Raw genomic sequence first — 21,779 nt, 5'->3', positions numbered from 1 at the left:
TCACATTTTAATAAGTTAACAATACATCCCTCGAATTTAATTTGAAAAAGAGTGCATTTTTTTTTTGTCAGGTATTTTATGAGGAGGAACTCGATGTGCCATTAGTCTTGTTCAATGAAGTTCTTGATCATGTCCTAAGAATTGACAGAATATTCAGACAACCGCAGGTGAGTATAAGCCTGTGTTTACGTGCTCGTCTTGTGCAAAGCCATTGTTTATGGTCGTCTATGAAATAATTGTAAAGTTTTGTGCAAAAGTAATTGAAATTAAAAGAAAATGTCGTCTCTTAAACCACAGGGCCACTTGCTGTTGATCGGTGTGAGTGGAGCCGGTAAAACCACTTTGTCAAGATTTGTTGCGTGGATGAATGGACTCAGCGTATTCCAGGTCAAGGTGGGTCAAGTTTGTGTACTTGATTCGCGTTTTCACGGTTGGACTGGGACTAGCGTGCAATCGAGACCCTTGTGGAGAGAGAATTTGCTACGGCCTCCATTTCATGCCCACTGTAGTCCGCCCATGAAAATATAACATGGCTGTTGAAGAGAGATGAATGGCTATCGAAGACCACAGAGCTGAACAATTGGAATGATATTCTTGGCTTTTGTGAAGTAGTTGCATGTGTTTCTGTTCTTCAGGTCAAGCAAATAGGAATTTAAAAGACTGAAACTTTTTAACAACCGTTTTGCGTTTGGCCTATGAGGACAAACACAAAAGTCAATCAGGAAATTGCTTTCGAATCCAAAACGGATTCCTCATGGATCTTAAACTCAAAATCATTGCCACATTTCGGTTTATTTTAAGACAAAGTGCTTTGCAGACCAAACTTTTGCTTCGTCTTCTTGACCTTTTTGTTTTTGAACAATTTATTCTGATAGATTCATCGCAAGTACCTGGCTGCAGAATTTGATGAGGATTTGCGATCAGTGCTTAGACGAGCCGGCTGCAAGAATGAGAAGATTGTCTTCATTCTGGACGAATCGAATATTTTGGAATCAAGCTTCTTAGAGAGAATGAATACTCTGTTGGCCAACGGAGAGGTTAGTTTGTTGTTGATCAATGCAGTATAGCAAAGTAATATAACGATACGCGTGCGGGAAAGGGGTATGCAGGAGGCAAGAGTAGGAATCAGTACGAAACGAAGAAGAAACTGCGAAGCAAAATGAACAGCAAAAACACCTGGCCCCAGTTGTTCAAACGATGGATAGCGCTATCCACCGGATTCATCACTACCCAGCCGATAAACACTAGCAAAACCAATTGAGTTATCCACTGGATAGTGATTTATCCGGTGGATAGCGCTATCCATCGTTTGAACAAGTGGTGCCTGAAGGTTCGTTTAGAAAATGCACTTAGAAGGTCAAAATAAACCAGACGCCTCGGGGTATCCCACTTCCTCAGTAGTTAAAAAGGCAGAGCAATGTCCTTGTCATAACGTGACAAAAGTGCATCAGAAAGACACAGGTGAAAGGGAAAGATATTCATCAAACAGCCGACTCAGCTCTCAGTTCCCCTCCCCCTCCTTCCTAAATGCCAAACGTCTCGCCCATTGTAAGATTGCATTCTTCCTTAATTATAGTTATCGCCCTTAACCAAAAAAGAAAGTCTGGCCATTTGTAGGTGTCATTGCAAAGACAGCCAAACACTTTGTTGTCAACTCTGTAATGACTCTCCATTTAAGTCCTCTTTTTGTGAGTATCGAGTTATCATTTTGTCGTTTTGTGCGTTTTAAGGTCCCCGGGTTGTTTGAAGGAGATGACTACACTACCCTGATGACACAGTGTAAGGAAGGCTCCCAGAGAGAAGGCCTGATGTTGGACAGCAGCGAAGAACTTTACAAATGGTTTACACAACAAGTGAGTGGGACGAATGAAGTGATCCTCGCGCTTAACTGGACAATTTGAGCAATTGTCTTTTAAGGCCGGGACACACTAGGCGATAAGTCGCTGCGACACGTCGCGGGACAAGTCGCCGCAACAAATCGCCTTGTGTGACACGGTTAATTTCATAAAAATCATTGTCGCTGCGGCAGAATTTTGTCGCTGCGATCATTCGCACGAATTCAAACCAGTTTGAATTCGTGCGACTTATCGCAGCGACAAAATTAGCGTTCGCATCGTGTGTACACTTCCGGCAACAAGTCGCTGCGACAAAATATAAATGAACCAATGAGAGAGCGTCTTATGGTCAGCCATATTGAATTAGAAAACTAGTTCACATTCCCCCTCATACGAGATCACTGCATGTGCACCGAACAGGCGTCGTGTCGCAGCGATTTGTTTTGCAAGTGGTACACATGGAGCAATTTGTCGCAGAGACATGTCGCTGCGACTTGTCGCCTAGTGTGTCCCGGCCTTTACAGCCACCCGAGAAATTCAGGCGGTTTCAACGAGATTCGAACCCATGGCCTCTGCGATGTCGGTGCCATGCTCTTCCAGCTGAGCTATGAAGCCCACACAGTTAGGAGCAGGTCAATTCGGCCGTTAGTTGATGCCTAAATTATTCTACTAGTATTTTTCAGTCATAGGAGATAGTCTTTAAAATCTATCGGACCCTAGCACATTGTTTGTCTTTCCTTCTACAATTATTAAATTTTAAGTGACTTAACTTGATGTTATCGGTCGTCAAAATCGAGCTCTCCGCCTGTTGTGATGTTCATTGTTTAGGAACTTTCATGTCAAAGGTCTTTGATATTACTTAAGCACGCGCGTTTTTGAGACGCGGACGGTAACCGGAAGAGAAAATTTCGCGTGCCAGGACAGTAGTGTCTCCCAGATTTTTGTCCTAATCATCTCTAATGGAGAAAAGATACTTAGCAATGTAAATGTGGTTGCGTGAAAACAGGTTAAAAGGGAAAACAGCTCACTTCCGGTTGCCGTCCGCGTCTCAAAAACGCGCGTGCTTAAGCTCCCTAATTCAATTCAAGATTTCCAACCACCGAATAAAGGACGTCAGTACAATACAAGACCAATTTACTTTAAGGACTCTAGGAAAAAACCCAAACATTGTGCCATGGTTACATTTTAAAGATTCAGTCACCATATAATATAGAAAGATACATTTCTTCATATATTTACCGGCACTGACATTCGTGTCCCTCACTATAGCTGCGAAAATGCTCTATTTAGACAATGTCAATTCTAGCAGTAAAACGGAACAATTGTAGCATGAACCTACAATCCTCAATGGCCAAAATTTCTTGGGACACCTTCAATAATGAGTGCAAAAATCGCTTTAATTAAAGGAGTACCTTGTGTTTTCTAACAATTCTCCTCATAGCAGCCTCTCAAGTGCCCCCACCCCACCCTAAGCAATGTTGAAGCCAGCTGCAGCTTTTGAGAGTGTTTCCGGAGGGGGGAGGGAGCTTTATGCCCATGCGTCGCCTTTGAAACGGCTCCGGCTTATCTTCATTGTCCCAACAATTTTGCCCGTTTAGGATTGTAGTTTAATGGCCTAGTTCCAACCAATCTCTTATAGCCCAGTGGTAGAGCAACCGAATTATCATTCGGAAGGTCGAAGGTTCACTTCTTGCATAGGAGCACTCGGATTTTTCCCGAACATTCCCGAGTCACCATCGTTTAAAAACGACGGACAATGAACGTCTGGTCGGCACATAGATGTTCATGGGTGGGAGAAATTGTGAGAGGCGTAAGAGTTTACTTAACAAGGTACATTAACGGTCAAAATATAGCCTCGTTATTCGTCCTTGGCTGAGCTCCATGATGAAAACCTTGCGATGATAATGAAGCCTCTTAATTTTGGTTTATAGGTAATGAACAACCTCCATGTTGTTTTCACGATGAATCCGTCGGACGAGGGCTTGAAGAGTCGAGCAGCAACGTCTCCAGCTCTGTTCAACAGGTACTATTCAACTTCCAGTCTGCCACATAGCTGAATTCGTTGGTACGATGTGCAGAAATATCTTTTAGTTTGTTCATGAATTTTTGTCCCTCTATTGCCTCACTTATTAGAGGCGTCTTAGCACGCTTTCCGTTTGACAGAACTGACCGGCCAGACCAGGCACTTGGAAGGACTAACACACTTGCAGGATGATGTAGACTCCTCCAGAAAAATGCGAGGGATTATCATGCAAGTGTTTCTTCAAATTTGTTGCATTTTCTTTGCGAACTGACGGGTTTTGCCGGCCAGTTCTGAAATAAGGAATGCGCCCCTAGTAACAGAATTAAAACTGACATGGTCATTCATACTCTGTAGGTCGTTACTTTCTGGATACAAATAGCCACATGTTTGGACCCGTGTGAGTTCTGTGTTCGCAAAGACCTACGTTGGCGTTACCCCCGTGTTGAATATCGTGATAACCTGCCAATGCAAATCCGATTAGTGAAATCATGAATAATTCATCAGGGCGACAGCCAACATTCGGGACGGTCACATAGAGCGGATTTCAATTGAGTGTCGAAAGTAACCAGCGAATTGCTTTGGTTTTGCATTACTTCACTCAGTGATTGCTTCAAACCAAAGTTCTCGCGCCACTTTTTCGACCAATAAAAGTAAAACCAAAACCAATCGTGGCTCGCGCGTGCACATTTCCCCGCGCTTTGTGTCGACTAAGTGTAATTACTTCGAGTTTTGGTTGGCTTACCAGATTGTCTCCGTCCTTTTTGATTGGCCAAAGTAATTACTTTGGTTTTGGTTTTGCGATACTCAATTGAAACTCTCTATAATTTAACCGACACGCAAATTATGCATCGATTCTTTCAGCCTTGGATGTAACAATGCAAGTTGACTCTAAAACGTGTCTTTTCTTTTCATCGTTATCCTCTGTCTTAATCTTGTCAGCTTACTTACGTGCTGGTTATGATTTTGTGCTTGTTAGATGCGTTTTGAACTGGTTTGGCGATTGGTCCACGGGTGCCTTGTATCAGGTTGGCAAGGAATTTACCAGCAAGCTTGACTTAGAGAAATCTAATGTAAGTATTGGAAACAAAGAAAGTGATCGTGTGGTTTTAAAGTGCCCCTGTGACCAAAAAATAAATTCTTATAATTCTTTGGATTTCAAAACTATGTTAACAAAACACTAAGCGACCCAAGTTTTAAGCCTTGATTTAAAAAAGACACCCGTTTTATTGGTCCGCTATTACTAACTTTGATCTTACGAGAACTGGATCGAGGACAAAATGACGTCAAAAGCTCACAAGTTTAAGAATGCAATACGTGTGCACGCCGCAGAATTAATATGCAGCACGGGAGTTTTGGGCTTTCAGACTTTTAAACTCGCGTTTTGCATATATAATAAGCTGCATTCACATGCTGTAATTTTGAGCTAGTGAGTCTTTGAAGTCACCTTTCCCCGTTTCCAACCCTCTGAGATCCAATCGGTCAGTTTTGAACGTGAGTAATGGCGGACCGTGAAATCCAAAACTTGCACTCAAAGTAAACGGCCTTTGGATAAAAGTCAGAGCTCAAAATTTTGCCAGTCAGGTGTTAAGCAAACACACTTACAAAATCTGAAGAAAAAAAGGAACACTTTAAGTTCTAGCAATTAAGCCAACTTATCTGAGGTTGAAACATTGATGGAAAATGTCTAGAGGATTCCAAAGCGGAAAGTTTTAAAAAAATAGCAAGAGTCAAAATGGCTTCTGAGCGTGAAAGTGGTGGGAAACAAGCCGAAATGTCTTGTTAATGGCATTTGTGCAAGGACGCTGATACGATATCCTTGAGCGCTTTCAATTAAGTGCAGTCAAACCAAAGCTTAAGTTCCAACTTTGGCCAATGACAGCTGACCCAGACTATCAAATGAACCAATTAAAACGTAGGACAGATACGTGCAGCCTGCGCTATCCGCGGGAAAACAAAAGAAGAGCAAGTGACAATAAGTTTTTCCTTTGGCTCTGGTTTGCTGAAGTTGTCACGCAAGATCTTACAGCCAATCGTTAAGCTTTGCAGTGCACACTTGAACAGTAAGGAAATAACTTGTGATAACATTATCCATTTGCTTCCTCGCAAATTTTTGGTTATGGGTGAGTTACATACAATCTTCCTGGAAGTTTCCTTGCATACGTCAGAGCAAGAATTAATTGCTGATGCGGGCCCTGGGGGGAAGTTGTGTGCTTTTTCAAAACCACGGAGCTAGCAGGCAAATTATTTAGTGTTGGTAATTATCACAATTGTTGATTTACCTTTTTTTTTTCTCTTTTCACAGTATTCTCCACCCGACTACTTGCCCAAAGTGTATGAAGACCTTCCTATGACCCCCACGCACAGGGAAGCTGTTATCAATGCCTTCGTGTACGTGCATCAAACCCTTCATCAAGCCAATGAACGCTTAGCCAAGAGAGGCGGTAGAGTCATGGCGATTACACCGCGCCACTATCTGGACTTCATCAACCATTATGTAAGAATAGATTCCTTGAATGACAATTAGTCGTGTTCATGCCGTTGGACTGGGACGAGCATTCAGTCGAGGCTCAACCTCCAATTTTATGTTCGTTCCAGTTTACCCACCAGAATATGGTCTTTAGGTTAACAGGTCGAAGATGACAACGTTAATTTTGATATTTTATTCTTTGACTTTACGCAGAACACGGTTTGGTCTCTCGATTTTTGATGGAGACAGTAGCCAGTAGCATTAGAAATTGTAGTTTAAAGGTGAAAGGTTTCTTTCAGGAAGAAATCTGACCATCTTGGAGCAATACATCCTTGCATAAAGTTGTGTTATGTCAGTATTCGACTTGTTCCAAGAGCCATTGGACAAACAAAATTGATAGAGCTTGAAACTTTTAAAGCACCCACTAAATACATTTCTTAGTTTTCGCTGTAATTTTAATTGGAACATTCAACGCTCTGTTGACTTGTCTTTTCATGTTTTTTCAGGTAAAATTGTTCAACGAGAAAAGATCAGATCTGGAGGAACAGCAGCTTCATTTGAATGTTGGTTTGCAGAAAATCAGAGAAACTGTCGATCAGGCGAGTACCAGATTTTCACATCTCGGACGAGCGACTGCACGATTTGTTTTTGTTGGTGGATTCTTTGTTTAGAAGAGGCATTGAAAAAAAAAAATGTGTCGACTCGTATCACTGACACATCGAAACAAACTGGGTAGTGGAATCAAATATAAAACAGCGAAGACACTTTTCTCGGCTGGTCATATAGAAAATGGTGGACATTGGCTATCGAGACAACAATTGTAAATCGAGGTCCCGTTTAGCTTTTAAGTGAAGTCACGTAGCACCCTACTGGAAATTTGTAATTCAACAGAGGTCTGACAGGTGCCTCTCCAATCGATTCTAAGCTCTTCTCTTGGTTGCAATCGTCGCTTTTACGTAAATGTGAGATCGTTGTTTTTCGAAGGGCTGCAAATGGCGTTTTAGTCACTGCAGCAGTTGAACCACTAGATAAAGAACGAAAATTATGACCCTACTTGCAGCTACGAACGTAGGAACCTGGATAGAGTGAAACTCCTTATGAAAAGACAAATTTCCCGTTGCCTTGGTACTTCGCACCTCGCGGTGCCCCTGAAATGTTGTTAACATTGTCTTTATAATATGTAGGTGGAAGAACTTCAGAAGAGCTTGTCGCTTAAGAGTCAGGAACTGGAGGCAAAGAATGCTTTAGCCAACCAAAAACTCAAACAGATGGTGAGTTAATTATGTCATAAATTGGAACTAGAATAACATTTCTTTATTTAAACTGTATGCTTTATGTAAACCCACAACATGAAAACAAGAGTTAGATCAATGGATGACCTACTAAAATCATTGCTCTGAAGGGTACTGTACGCTTTCCCAGATTCCCAAAAGAAAGAGGGAATGCAAATACAGAAAGCTAAAGAGAGGGGTGTCCTTTGCTCGAATCACAAAATTATCTTTCCTTTGCGCGTCAGTTTAAAATGACAATCGTCTCGCTCAAAATAGGCATTGGTAGGTTGAAAACAGGATTCTTATCCCGGGGAACCTTGGGTCGACGGTTTTAATTAGCTGCCTTGTTCTGAGGTTGGTTGCCCAGTGCAGAGGTTCATGGTGACTTCTGTGTATGTGAGGACGAAGAAAAAGTCGCAACGCTGCCCTTTATGTTACAGATTTCTCGCTTATATGAATTAAAAAGGCCACAACAAATTACGATTGAACAATAAGAGCTATGGTCGTTTGTATCAGGATGTAGTCGCTTGGATTGGGTGAGACAAGCGATCACACGCCTTATTATTTAATTACCACCACCATGACCAACAATAAGAGTAACAATTCGAGATGTTTACCCAGGAAGCTCTATTCACCCGGAAGTGGCTTTCGGGAGGGTCCTGCATCCGCATCGAATTGGACTTTGAGGAGAGAGGAAAATCGGAGAAAAACTTCTCGGAGCAGAGAAAAGATCCAACAACAAATTTAACCCACATATGGCCTCGAGTCCGGGATCTAAACATTACATTACATTACATTTCATACTCAATTGACCGCTTCCCATAGGGGCTTTTCAGGGCCAATGAAACAATCAACGAAACAACAGAACACAACAACAACAACTTTTAAGAATCCCAACTGGCCGGAGGCAAACCAGTTGGCTATTTACAAGTGCAGCTGGGACGTTGCACCAGGGACTACCAGGAACAAATTCAGCGAGTGGTCAGAGCGGGTCTTGAACCCGGGATCGCCGGATCTCAAGGCAAGCGCCCTAACCACTGGGCCACACCGCCTCCTAAACCCGGTCAACATTCGTGGGCGAGTGCTATCCTTACTACGCCATCCCTGGTCCCCTATAATCACCTCTTTGATAATAACAACACTGTTTGTCACGGCCTTACTAAACTTGGGTTTGCTTAGAAAATCAAACACAAACAATGGAGGCAATCAGTGAACTCAACAGACTCTCGATGTATCTAATACAGCTGATGACAAAAAGCAAATAAACTTGCTTTGCAGGTGAAAGACCAACAAGAAGCCGAGAAAAAGAAAGTTACTTCCATGGAAATTCAGTCCACTATTGAGGTCAGTAGGAAATGCTGTGAGAGATTGAAGAAAAGATTATTTGTGTTGGGTCTCGGTTTTCACGTGACATCACGGCCGCCATATTGGTGTCCCAGCCCAATACTCCGGGAATTGAACTATATGTTATGATGCAAACGTTTTCTTTTGTTTTCGATGAAAAACTTGGCTGTTGATCACCTGAGTGACAACCAAAAATTGCTGCCAGCCCAATGATTTTCCCGATGTATTTTCCTCTAAAAGGCACCCACGGTTGTATGATTTTCAATTCTCTCTCAAAGCTCTACATGTTCGTGTTCTATAATTAAAACACTATACCGGAATTAGCACGTGGTGCTAATGGGAAATCAGTTCATCTTGATTGGTTAATTGCTCTTCCCGATGAAAGATTTAACAATTGCGATTGAAATAAACAAACTTTCTTGTGAGCTTATCAAAAGAATAAATCAACTCGCGATTTCTGACATCTAATTTGTCGTTTGAGGTTCATTGTTTTGTGTGTGTTATGTTTAGAAACAAACCAAACAGATCAAAGAGAAGCAAACCAGTGTCATCGCTGAATTGGCCAAAGTCGAGCCTGCTGTTCAGGATGCTAAAACGGGTAGGTATTGCTTTGCTTTTTGAGAGATGATCCGTGCACGTATCTGGACAATTTAAGCAATTGTCTTTTGTAGAAACCTGAAATATTCAGGTGGCTCCAACGAGATTCGAACACGTGACCTCTGCGATGCCGATGCAAAATGCTCTACCAACTGAGCTATGAAGCCACACAGTTGGGAGCAGATCAATTTGTTGGGCTCATGTGTTTCCATGAAGGACTCCATGAATGAAATATGTATAATTGAATTGCGGGTTATGGACGAAACTGAGACGGGTACTGGTTACAGACCAAACTAAGAAGGAACCAAGAATAAAAAGGAGATAGCTTGGCACTGACAGGAGGGAACAAAGCATGCAGGAACGAATAAATGTGCAGTTTTTTTGTGAACTGTAACTTGGTGATTTCTTTGGTTTTACGTATTTAAATTAAGTGCGATTGGTGATGATTGGTAATTGGCCTAAAGATCTGGTGCCATTTCTTAGCCAATGTGACTCAAATGCAAAACCGGTTGTTCTGGGTTTCGACGCATTTTCCAGTGCTCAGTATTTGCCTTGCACTTTGACTCATTTATTGCCCAGAGTAATTTTCTTGATTTAGTTCACTACAGCCGATTGTTTTTATCCCTGAAGCCTAACCGTTTGACTGAATCTAACTGCATGTAAAGAAGTCCTTTTCTTTCAAAGTGGCGAAAGTGGTGCGAGATTTCCAAGTTAATTATTAGGCTTCGCATTGCGAACCCAAAGGAATTACAGTACAGTAACTTCTGACACTCAAATTAAGTAATGATTCCGAGTTCGAGTGAGGCCTAACACTACTGTGTTTTTTATACCCAATTATTCCATCAGAGATCAACCCTAGTATTGGAATTGGGCCCACACAAGGACAGAGAAAAACTCCGACCAGGGTGGGATTTGAGCCCTCGACCTTCCGGTTTGATCAGAACGGGAGCAGGCCGTGGGTATGTGAGATGTAAATCCGAAGGTCGTGGCTTCAATTCCCACCCTGGTCAGAGTTTTTCTCTGTCCGCGTGTGGGCCCAATTCCAATACTAGGGTTGATCTCTGATGGATTAATTGGGTGTAAAAAAAGGCCTTACTTGAACTTGGAATCATTACTATCAATATGCTACTGTAGGTTAATAACTAACGATTACTCAAGAAAATCATCGTAGTTATAGAAACCACTTCAGCAGTTGCAAACTCAGACTTATAAAACTTATAAACTCATTTTTTATTATTCGCTGCAGCTGTACAATCCATCAAGAAACAGCACTTAGTCGAGGTCCGTTCTATGGGTAATCCTCCACCTGCTGTCAAGTTGGCTTTGGAGTCCATCTGCCTTCTTCTTGGTGAAAAAGCGACAGACTGGCGAGCCATCCGCGGTGTCATAATCAAGGACAATTTCATTTCCACTGTTGTGAACTTTTCCACTGAGGACATCTCGTACGTATTGACACGCCACTTTCAAAAATACCATAATTCTCTTTGTTTTGCCCCCCAGTTTTTTTGGATGAGGATTGTTTTTATTTTCTCTTGGGACCATTGTAAGTCCAAAGAGAAACTGGAAACAATGCTTATATATACAAAATATTGAAGGGCAAACAAAAGAGTATTGTGGTATTTTTAAAGTAGCCTATTAGAGTTCTTTCACCCCAAAGTTACACAGTGTGTGCTGTTAGCTTGCAATCAAGAATTTGACTAGCTTTCAAGAAAAGTAGACGGCAAGGTCGAAGGAATTAAGGATAGTTTGAAGTACTTTTTTTCGTGTCTCAAGCCCAGCTTTGCTTAATTCTTCTGCCAGCTTAACGATCGTAATGGGAAAAAAATTGCTCACGGCTTAAACTTTATCAACGTCAACAGATTGTAACGTAGTACTCTTTTTCCATCGTTTATGTAAACCAGCCTGAAGTTTACCACCAGAGTTAACGTGATTCTGGTATTTGTTAGGGATGACATCCGTAAGATCATGTTGAGCAAATACATGAGCAATCCAGATTACAATTTTGAGAAAGTGAACCGCGCCAGCGTAGCATGTGGGCCTCTTGTCAAGTGGGCCGTGGCACAGGTGAGTTTATTCGTTTGGACAAACGTGTTTTCTCGTATTGGAATTAAACTTCGAAGGACACACACCTTAACACCTAACCCTTTTGGTCTCGTTTTAAGGTTGAATATTCTTTTGAATTTTACGATTGAAAGGGAGGCTTAAAGTGCCAATTTTCAAGGAAACAAAAGAATACTAAAATGGCGGCAATTTTGGAATAAGATGCATTCCATGTAGCCAAAAGTTTCAATTGGAGATTTTGAACACTTTTTTGTGTCGAAAGTAATGACTCTGGCAAAGGGCAGTGTGTTCAATGTGAGAATGGTAGAATGAAAGTGAATTGGAAACAAATTGGGCCAAATTGTAGAGTTTTCCTTCTTGGTCCTGCATGACGTCTTGGAAGTGCTGCCAAATTTCATCATATATTTTTTTTGTACAAGTATTTTATGCTTGAGTAAAGGTAATAAGAAATTATTGATTTTTGTTGAAGCAATTTTAACAATTTCAATTTGTTTATCATAGAGCTAGTTTCAATCGAGTGTCGTAAAACCAAAACCAAAGTAATTATTTTGGTCAATCAAAAAGGACGGAGACAATCCAGTAAACCAATCAAAACTCGAAGTAATTACACGTGGCCGACACAAAGCGCGGGAAAATGAGCACGCGCGAGCCACGATTGGTTATGGTTTTACTTGTCATTGGTTGAAAAAGTGGCGCGAGAACTTTGAAGCAATCACTGAGTAAAGTAATGCAAAACCAAAGCAATTCACTAATTACTTTCGACACTCAATTGAAAAACGCTCTTTCATTATCTTTCTCTTTCTGCGCAGATCAGTTATGCAGACATGCTCACCAAAGTGGATCCATTAAGGAATGAGCTGAAGAGTTTGGAGATTGAAGCTCAGGCCAGCAGAATCAAGGTCAACCAACAAACATTATTGTCATGATTAATTTTTAATTAGCTGAACAATGATACGAGAGAGATACGTTGATGTGCTAAGATCCTTTCCTACAGCAACTATTACTTTTCGTTCAAAGAATAGGCTCACGTGACTTCAACAATGTTGTCTTTTGAAGTCGAAAAATGAGAAGTTAAATTAGAAGTCAATACAAAATAGATTAGAATGATTTGACATTAGGAACACAGATTACAATACTTTGAGAGTTGAATCATGCAAATGCGTAGGAAAATAGCGGTCCAAAGCAAAACATTTATTGAGAAAAGGCTCAGAGCCGAATCCCACGTCATGTTCTATTGGACGAAGAGCGAAAAAAAGAAAATAAAGTCTTAGCATTTCACAAATTCCTTTGAAATCAGTATTCTTTTTAAAGGATTTTAAAGTTTAACATCTGATTCTCAAATACGAATTTCGATGGCCTTCTCTAATTCTGTGATATTGGTTATAGGCTGACGAGATAAGCCATGTCATTGCCGAACTCGAGAAGAGCATCGCTCGCTACAAAGAGGAATACGCTGCTCTTATAAGTCAGGCACAGGCCATTAAAGCCGATCTTGCTGCTGTCGAAGCTAAGGTAAGATGGCCGTTTTGGCAATGAAGCGCCAGGCTGTATTTCAAGAATGCATCGAAAACTTGTTGAAACTGTTCTGTAATGACTGTATTGTTGTTGTCTTGGTTAATAAGTATTGTAACTATTGCTGTTATCGATATTCTGTGGACTGGTACAATATCTGGCGGAAATAGTGCGTAACCATGTATGTTCAATGGATCGTAATGTTATCGATACAAACATCGGGTTTTTTATTACCAATAGTTTGCTCACGTGACTAGCAGACGTAAAAACGATGTCTGTATTCAAGTCATCCTCGTTTGTTAACTTCGAAGTCGCGCTGCCCAAAGAGGTTTGATCGCCATTCTTGATTGCCAATCATGTGTAGATGAATTTGAACAAAAGCATAGAGAGGAGCGAGGCTCCTAAAATAGTAGGAGGTCAGTTAGGTATATTTCCCACCCCACTCACTTTAAAAACAATTCCATTTTTCCTGAAAAACGAAAAACTAACATTTTCTTTAGCATTGGTATCGATACTCTTCAGGTATCGGTAAAGGTAGAATCCATCATACCGATATTGGCACGATATTGATATTAATAATATGAATATCAGTGGACGTAGCATCCATGTCGACCAAGGTAGCTTGTTCGTTAAGTTCTGTTGTGTTATGTTTTTTTAGGTAAGCCGCAGCACCGCTTTGTTGCGCAGTTTGTCGGTTGAAAGACAAAGGTGGGAGACAAGCAGTAATGCCTTCCAGACACAGATGGGAACTATTGTCGGAGATGTCTTGTTGTCTTCAGCATTCTTGGCTTATGCAGGTCAGAAATTAAAAATACGTAATAATACGTAATACGTAACCTGCTAAACGCCCTTACTCGCAGGCGGAGACTGAATTGCTAAGGGCGCGGCTCGACGAGATCGGACCGAAGGAGCTGTGCTGCCGGCTAGTCGCTCGGCCCCTAAACACAGCCCATGTATGACCTCGGAGCACAGCAGCACAGCCAGATGGAATAGGCTGGGAGTCGGTTTTGCTGAGGGAGGAAAACCGGAGTACCCGGAGAAAAACCCTCGGAGTCAGGTTGAGATCGAATAGAATAGAACTTTATTTTCGCACTATAATGTTTCAGCACTGTGTTCCTTAATTTTATTTTCCTTTGGGTCACCTACTGGATTAGTTCCCTGAACTATTTAGGTGTCCCTTGTTGTATTTTGGTTATCTGTGTTTATGTTGTTTTTAGATCTTGAAATTGTCTTAATACTAGTTCTTTGCAAATAATATTTGTGTGAGTGAAAATAAAAAGTGACTTGATTTGACTTGACTTCTATAACAACACAAATGAACCAAAAGTGTTTTTGATTTTCAGGCTACTTCGATCAACAGCTGCGTCAGAATTTATTTACTTCCTGGTCTTCGCACTTGCAGCAAGCACACATTCAGTTCAGGCCGGATATTGCCAGAGTGGAGGTAAGCAAAGTGACTTCAGTCAAGTTTTATTTTCAGTTCCATTGCCTCTGCCACGTTACCCTCATTTTAATTATGCACCCTTAAGAATCCATCACGCCACTGACTGTCATCAAATATCATTCGGTTCCCATTGCCAAACGGTTAATATACGTCCGAAAAGTATAGTTAAGCTTTCTCACATAACCTGTTTGCGTGAGCTTCTTGTGACAGGGCCAAAACACAGTGTCGTTAATTATCACTGACTATCGAACTGGTGGTCAAACTGAGTAATCTCAGTATCATCCACTGTCACGAAAAATCTGAATATGTTCAAGGTCGTTGAGAGTGCGTGATAGCTTAGGGTCAAACGGGATGGAGAATCTCGACTTTCATCAGGACTATTCATTATTCATCCACTAATATGCGCCGTTTGACCAAGTCTTAAGGTAAATTGACTGCATTTTTTGCTTAACCAGTTTGTGTGTATGTTTTCAGTACTTGTCTACCGCCGACGAACGTCTTCAGTGGCAGGCAAACTCGTTGCCTGCAGATGATCTTTGCACAGAGAATGCCATTATGCTGAAAAGATTCAACCGTTATCCACTGATCATCGACCCCTCTGGACAAGCCACAGAGTTCCTTCTGAATGAGTACAAAGGAAGGAAGATCAACAAAACGAGGTAGTACCTAAATTACCACTTAATGTCGTCAAACTAAGGATAGTCTATATGGAATTTCTTAGCCCTTGTGCAACAGGTATAAGCCTGGTTAAAAATCGTTGAGACTTTTCTCGAGATAGATAGTAGGATTGGATATTTAGTGGGCAAAAATAATAGCTTTGTACTCCTTGTACGTGCGCGTTCACTCTTGTCCATTTCTTTGCCGTCGTCTGCAAAACAACAACGTGAACTAGTCAAATTTGAGGTTTTCTGAAGGACTTGAGGATAAATTTTCATTTTCTCCGCTAAATTAAGCGCCGTTCCGACCAGTGACATTCTTGAGAAACTACCACACCCTTGTCATATTAGAAAGGTTGAAATAGTCACGAAGTGATTAAAATAACGCGAACATTTACATTTTGACATGACAATCTCGTTGCCCTTGTTACTGAAGCTCTCTGATAACTACAAGAAAGGCACAGCAATAGTCCTTCCCCTTTTCCCACCCAAAATAATGCAAATATCCCTCGGCAATCACATTGTTTGACGGGAGAGATAATAGTTTGTCTAGGTATGGGGGAGGAACTTAAGTGTCCCAACAATTTTGTCAAGGATTGCATCATCAAATTTCCTTAATAGTCCAAACTATTTTGCTTGTCGTCCGACTGGCGCTAAGATTTGTCAGAGGAAGACTTCAACCCGGGACCTTGAGAATTCAAGTCCGGCTCTTTAATGGAATCAGATTAATGTATCGTCCAAATCAATTGGGCTAAATTTGAAAGCAAAATTTTCTTGCCTGTTTCAGCTTCAGACATCTTCTGGCTACATTGTAGAGCATGTATTTCTTAAGCCCGAGATCAGATTGTTTTCCGTTCACCCTTGTTTATTTCCGTTTTTTGTTGTAGCTTCCTCGATGATGCATTCCGTAAGAATCTGGAAAGCGCTCTCAGGTTTGGTAACCCACTGCTTGTCCAGGTGAGTTGAACAGATTTCTCTTTATCATGCAGTTGCAAACCTTATGTATGGTCAGCGTTTTTCTTCCTGCTTTAGATATACTGCATTTGAGTTAAGATGAAGTTTGCCGAGCCCGATACCGACCGGTTGGTTCAAATGCGAAAGAACTGGGCCACCAGTTGGCAAGGCTATCCTCGGGTCGAGCCAACACTGAGGAGTCTTTGAGATAAACAATAAACAAGGAAAAGTGCTGTCGTTTGTGATAACTGTGAATGATACTAGAGTTTTTACCCTTCTCTAAGCAGGACGAAAAAGCGCTGTTCTAGTCTCCACTTAAATTGCTCCAGGAGTAATGTGAAACGTTGAGTAACCCAATGTGCGTAAAGAGTTAGCCATTGTCCACGTGATGCGATGGTCTCGTCATTTTTGTTAAGCCCCTTGACCACTGAAGGTGGATATCGTGTGCCCTACTATTGATGACCCTGATGTATCAAGACGAAAACCGTTAGAATTTAATACACGGTTCATTCATGTTTCAACGTATTTATATTTGTAAGGGCCGATTTACACGGTAGGATTTTTGTCGCACGCGACAAGCTTACGACAGGCCTACGACATGACTTAAGATTGTCGCAGCGTTTTAAAACATGTTTTAAAATGCTACGACATTTTTCTGAAGTACACGCCAATCGTAAGTCATGTCGTAGGCCTGTCATAGGCTTGTCGCATGCGACAAAAATCGTACCGTGTAAATCGGCCCTAAAGGATGCGCAAAAAACCTTGAAGAGGGGCCATAGCTTCGACCGGTGCTTTAGAATTCTCAGCATTATTACTCGAACTAAGAACATCTAATTGCATAAACTCGATGTTTTTAATCATGCCAAGTGTGATCAACGGCTCTGTGAGCCAACCCAGTAACACATGTCCATTTAGTAATCTGCCCGTGTGAAAGGGAATTGGGTCGATTGTTGTGTGAACACATGTCGTCAAAAGTCAACAGATGGATGCTCTTACTACCAACAACTCGGTACGCGTCGCAAGAATGAGTTTAAAAGGTCGAACTTTCTGAATTTGGTCGAGTGAATTCCGTGCCTGTTTTTGTATCAAATTTACCTTTCTCCTTTTACCGTTCTTGTTTTTCAGGATGTTGAGAGCTACGATCCAATTCTCAATCCAGTTTTGAATCGTGAACTGCGTCGCACAGGTGGTCGTGTTTTGATCACACTCGGAGATCAAGATATTGATTTGTCACCTTCATTTACCATCTTCCTCTCCACAAGAGACCCGACGGTAAGTCCAGCAATTTAGTTTAGGATTTCACCGACAGCCTAATAAAAGAAATCACCCTGGACTTCATAATGAACAGCGCCCGGCACAGGAGAATGCAGCTCCGTAGCTTTCACATAAATGGTCGCAAGTTTAGTTAAAAATAACTACGATGGGAGGGCAAACATCCTTGAGGCTGTCAAAAAAAACGTTAGGAAATACGGGGAAAACCATCGTTTATGTAAATCACGATAACAACCTATTTTGTGTTCACTGTCCCACTTTCTCCTTCCTGCAAGGTTGATAAAAGCAAACAGTTATACAGCCGATTTGGGACGTTCAGCGCAGAAAATTTAACATTGATTGGGGGAAAGTGGTGGAAGGAGGAGTGAGTTAGATTGGTCTGCATGGCGCGAAATGTCCCTACAATTTTAAACGCTTTTCTGTGGAGGTACCACTGGAACGTCAAGAATATCTGCAACCATTATATCCATTTTGTAGGTCATTATATTTGCCCAGTTCAGACTTGGTGAAGCACTAATTCATTTGTCCTTTTTTAGGTGGAATTTCCACCAGACCTCTGCAGTCGCGTTACATTTGTGAACTTCACTGTGACTCGTAGCAGTTTACAGAGTCAATGTTTGAATCAAGTTCTGAAGGCCGAGCGACCTGATGTTGACGAGAAGAGATCTGACTTACTCAAGCTTCAAGGTAACCAATCTCTTTTTCCCCTTCCATTCTCTTGCAAAATCAGTCATAGTTTAATTCCTTTGGTCCTTCTTCATTTAAAATCTTTATTTTCTCCTTTTGCTGTAACCCACATTTCCCTTCGTGCACATTACCAGGTGAATTTCATCTTCGTCTCCGCCATCTTGAGAAGTCTCTGCTCCAGGCCTTGAATGACGCCAAAGGAAGAATCCTGGACGATGATCGAATCATCGCAACTCTGGAGAAATTGAAGGAAGAAGCAGCGGAAATCACTCGTAAAGTGGAAGAAACAGATGTTGTGATGGCCGAGGTTGAGGCAGTGTCTGATCAATACGGAGCCCTGTCACACTATTGTAGCAGTATTTACTTCACCATGGAGGGACTTAACCTGGTGAGTCAGTGGACTTGGAGTTAACAACAGGCTCCTCTCCGTCCCAGATACACACATTATGGACTTTTAAGATCCACTATGGCGACGGTGTCGAAAACGTCACTTCAAAATGTAACTTTGCACGATCCCTAAGTCTTTCGCGGTTATTTCATCTTGTTCAATTCGTACAATATGGGTGAATTATCCTAAAATTGAATTTATACGAGCGGTTTCAGAGTAAAAGAATGAAAGATTCTCACGTTGTCGGTTCAAAGGTATTTTTGTGCGGTTTACTGAATACGTGGGAAAAGCAGATCTATTGAAATCCAGAAAGAAAATTGGGGGTAACCACGCATTTTTCGAAGATAATTAATCAACAATATTTGAAAAAGTTTTAAAGTATTATCTCTGAAAAATGCGTGGTCTCCCCCAATTTTCTTTTTGGATACCAAGAGCACTTGCTGAGATCTGCTTTCTCCGCGTAGTTTTCAACCGCCCAAAAATATCTCTGTATTAATAAGCACCACCCATAGGAAATCCGAGTATCTCGAGATGCGCAGAACTTATGCGCAATAACAATAGGAAGCACCGTCCTTAAAACATTTGGTGATTTCACGCTGTTGTTATGCAGAGTACAGCAATAAAAAGCGTGCCACACGTGCAGCACGTTCAGCACGATTATTTTTCCTCTTTTAACCAATTATATTATTGTTTCGTGGGGTTGTCGTAGTCGACTCTCTAGTCTTCTTGAATAAGGATATCCCTTCAATGTTCATCCGTAACCCTGTGACACGTAAAAGCACCCGCACACTAGAGTTACCGGTATTGTGGTCTGTTTTCTGTGATATATCATGGTTAGGAGGGTAATTGCTCGGAAATATTACCCACACCAAGCCACTCTAAGAATCAGAGGATAAAGAAAGATATGATGATGATTTTTCCATTTACCGTTTCTAATACCGCTGTGGTCACTGGCCGGATTTGTTGCAGCGGTTCCGGGTGCAACATTTTCAGCACGTTGTGTTTAATCTCTTTCTCTCCCTATTGTTATGAAGTGCATTGGGGGTATATTCATGTAGAAAACGCGCTAAATAACGATAGACGAGCCGTAACTTATTCTTTACTTTTCTTTCCTTTAGGTACATTTTCTGTACCAGTTCTCGCTGCAGTTTTTCCTGGATATATTTCAGTGCGTCTTATATGAGAACCCGAAGTTGAAAGGAATGAAAGACCCACAGCAGAGACTGAAAGTTCTGTCCAGTGATCTTTTCCAGGTAAGCACTAGGAACAAGTTGGTCCAGTCGATTATTGTTCACGACGTCTCCAGCCAAGCAAATTACTCGAAGTTAGTCACACATGACAGATGTTGAAACTCGCAACTTTATTGAAAAAAAATTATGTCCGCTGGACTGCCAGTATTCACGAAGTCATTTGCCCTGTGCTGGAACCTTTAGCATTATAACCCACTCTCAGCTATGCTACCCGATGTTGGAGTAACATTTCCATTGTATATATTTTTTTTCATGCATGTGACCGTGGATACGGAACCCGAGCCCGCAGTGCGCGGGGCAGTAAAAACTGTGCTATCCTGTCAATCATTTGCTCTTTCACTGAAAACGGTGCATTTCTGTGCGTAAACGACGTTGTTGTCGTTCAACCTTGTGGAAAGGACGCCACCAAAGTCTTTTTTCGCGAAGTTAACACGAATAAATACATTATCAATACAGTTTTGACGTCTTCTTACACTTCATTCAAAAAGACCAGACTGAATTCGTCTTAAAATAGTTAGAAAACGCACAAATAACAGCCAAAGCACAACAGCTGACATTCGAATCGCAGCTCGCCGGTAACCCAGTTTTGGCGCCAAAGTTTGTTGACAAAAAGTTGCCACAAAATCTTTTAAATGGTTTTCTGGTCCTTTAACTGCGAACCTATTGATTTGACGTCGGATTGTACAGTTTTTCCCGCTCGCTTTATTCTGATTGATCAATTTAAATTTCAGTAACTCTTGCCGTATGCGCGGGTCTCGGGTATACGCGGGAAGAATTCCGAGTGCCCCTTTGCAGGGGTCGAACTTACGACCCTCCGATTACTAATTCGGAGACTCTGCCATTGAGTTACAGGAGATTTGTGGCAGCAAAGGCCTATCCAAGGCCTATCTAATCGGAAGGTCATAGTCTTGTTTAGGCACACTCGGATTTTCCGAGGATGCCCGAGCCATACACACGATCATGCGGGAGGTATCATGTAAAACAGTTCTTTGGTCATCAAGGAAGGGGATAACTTCTCCTTTTTCCACGTTTTCCCTTCTGCAGATTGTGCAGAACAAGGTAGCCTGCTGCATGATGACAGAATCACGCTTTTCAACTTGTTTTGCATTTGCTTCTCCAGATTGTGTACAACAGGGTAGCCCGTGGAATGATGCACGATGACAGAATCACGTTTGCCATGTTGCTCTGCCGAATTTACCTGCGTGGATTGTCGGGGTAAGTCTCGAGTTTCTTTAAACAATCTACGTCAATCCTTCGTAAAAGCTAAGCGTTTCGCGTGGAGTTGTGGGATGGGATACCGCTCCCGATCTACGCGGAAGCAAGGTGAAAACGCTAGTAAGGTGGACAAAAGGAAACTGAGTGCTTTATGTCTGCCAGTCTATGGTTTTTGCCGCGTTTGCGCCGTTCGTGAGAGCGAGTTTCAATCGAGTGTCGTAAAACCAAAACCAAAGTAATTACTTTGGCCAATCAAAAACGACGGAGACAATATAGTAAACCAATCAAAACTCGAAGTAACTACACGTAGCCGACCCAAAACGCGGGAAAATGTGCACGCGCGAGCCACGATTGGTTTTGGTTTCACTTCTGATTGGTTGAGAAAGTGGCGCGAGAACTTTGAACCAATCACTGAGTGAAGTAATCATAAACCAAAGCAATTCGCTAATTACTTTCAACACTCAATTGAAAACCGCTCTATCACATGCTTCATTTCCATTTTAATTTCAAAGAGTTACAATGAAGATTGACTTTGTGTGTTCGAGTTAGTCAGTTAGAAACATAAATTTGGTCATTTCACGTTGTTAAGGAATTTAGCAAGGACAATGGCGACGTCAACTACAATTTCACTTCAAAATATAACTTAGCGCTATCGTAAGAATTTCGCGATTATTCCATCTTGAACAACAGGGGCAAGCTGTCCTATAACTGGATTTATAGGAACGGTTCTAATGTGAAGATAAAAAGGGAACGATTTCCTGTTGTGTGCTCACGTCGTCAAAACCTGAAATTCGGGGTGCAGG

The 21,779-nt window shown here is 41.6% G+C and overlaps 1 protein-coding gene across 2 annotated transcripts in view; it reads left to right on the top strand.

The window, feature by feature from the left end:
- The window catches only part of LOC138025035 (cytoplasmic dynein 1 heavy chain 1-like), a 96,165-nt gene that overhangs the window by 53,321 nt on the left and 21,065 nt on the right, over positions 1–21,779 (top strand). For both annotated transcript variants that reach the window (XM_068872276.1, XM_068872275.1), the window contains exons 48-71: positions 72–167; positions 298–393; positions 876–1,037; positions 1,731–1,853; positions 3,767–3,858; positions 4,835–4,928; positions 6,161–6,352; positions 6,832–6,924; positions 7,510–7,596; positions 8,875–8,940; positions 9,451–9,538; positions 10,784–10,979; positions 11,484–11,601; positions 12,408–12,497; positions 12,985–13,110; positions 13,769–13,907; positions 14,454–14,554; positions 15,029–15,213; positions 16,098–16,167; positions 17,290–17,436; positions 17,973–18,123; positions 18,258–18,511; positions 19,630–19,764; positions 20,882–20,976. In XM_068872276.1, the coding sequence (XP_068728377.1) occupies positions 72–167; positions 298–393; positions 876–1,037; positions 1,731–1,853; positions 3,767–3,858; positions 4,835–4,928; positions 6,161–6,352; positions 6,832–6,924; positions 7,510–7,596; positions 8,875–8,940; positions 9,451–9,538; positions 10,784–10,979; positions 11,484–11,601; positions 12,408–12,497; positions 12,985–13,110; positions 13,769–13,907; positions 14,454–14,554; positions 15,029–15,213; positions 16,098–16,167; positions 17,290–17,436; positions 17,973–18,123; positions 18,258–18,511; positions 19,630–19,764; positions 20,882–20,976 (2,996 nt within the window). The remainder of the gene's footprint in view (positions 1–71; positions 168–297; positions 394–875; positions 1,038–1,730; positions 1,854–3,766; positions 3,859–4,834; positions 4,929–6,160; positions 6,353–6,831; positions 6,925–7,509; positions 7,597–8,874; positions 8,941–9,450; positions 9,539–10,783; positions 10,980–11,483; positions 11,602–12,407; positions 12,498–12,984; positions 13,111–13,768; positions 13,908–14,453; positions 14,555–15,028; positions 15,214–16,097; positions 16,168–17,289; positions 17,437–17,972; positions 18,124–18,257; positions 18,512–19,629; positions 19,765–20,881; positions 20,977–21,779) is intronic.

Source organism: Montipora capricornis, chromosome 11, assembly GCF_036669925.1.
Source record: "Montipora capricornis isolate CH-2021 chromosome 11, ASM3666992v2, whole genome shotgun sequence".
NCBI classification, from domain to species: Eukaryota; Metazoa; Cnidaria; class Anthozoa; order Scleractinia; family Acroporidae; genus Montipora; species Montipora capricornis.
The sequence above is the reverse complement of the archived record's forward strand: the minus strand, read 5'-3'. Positions and strand labels throughout refer to the sequence as shown.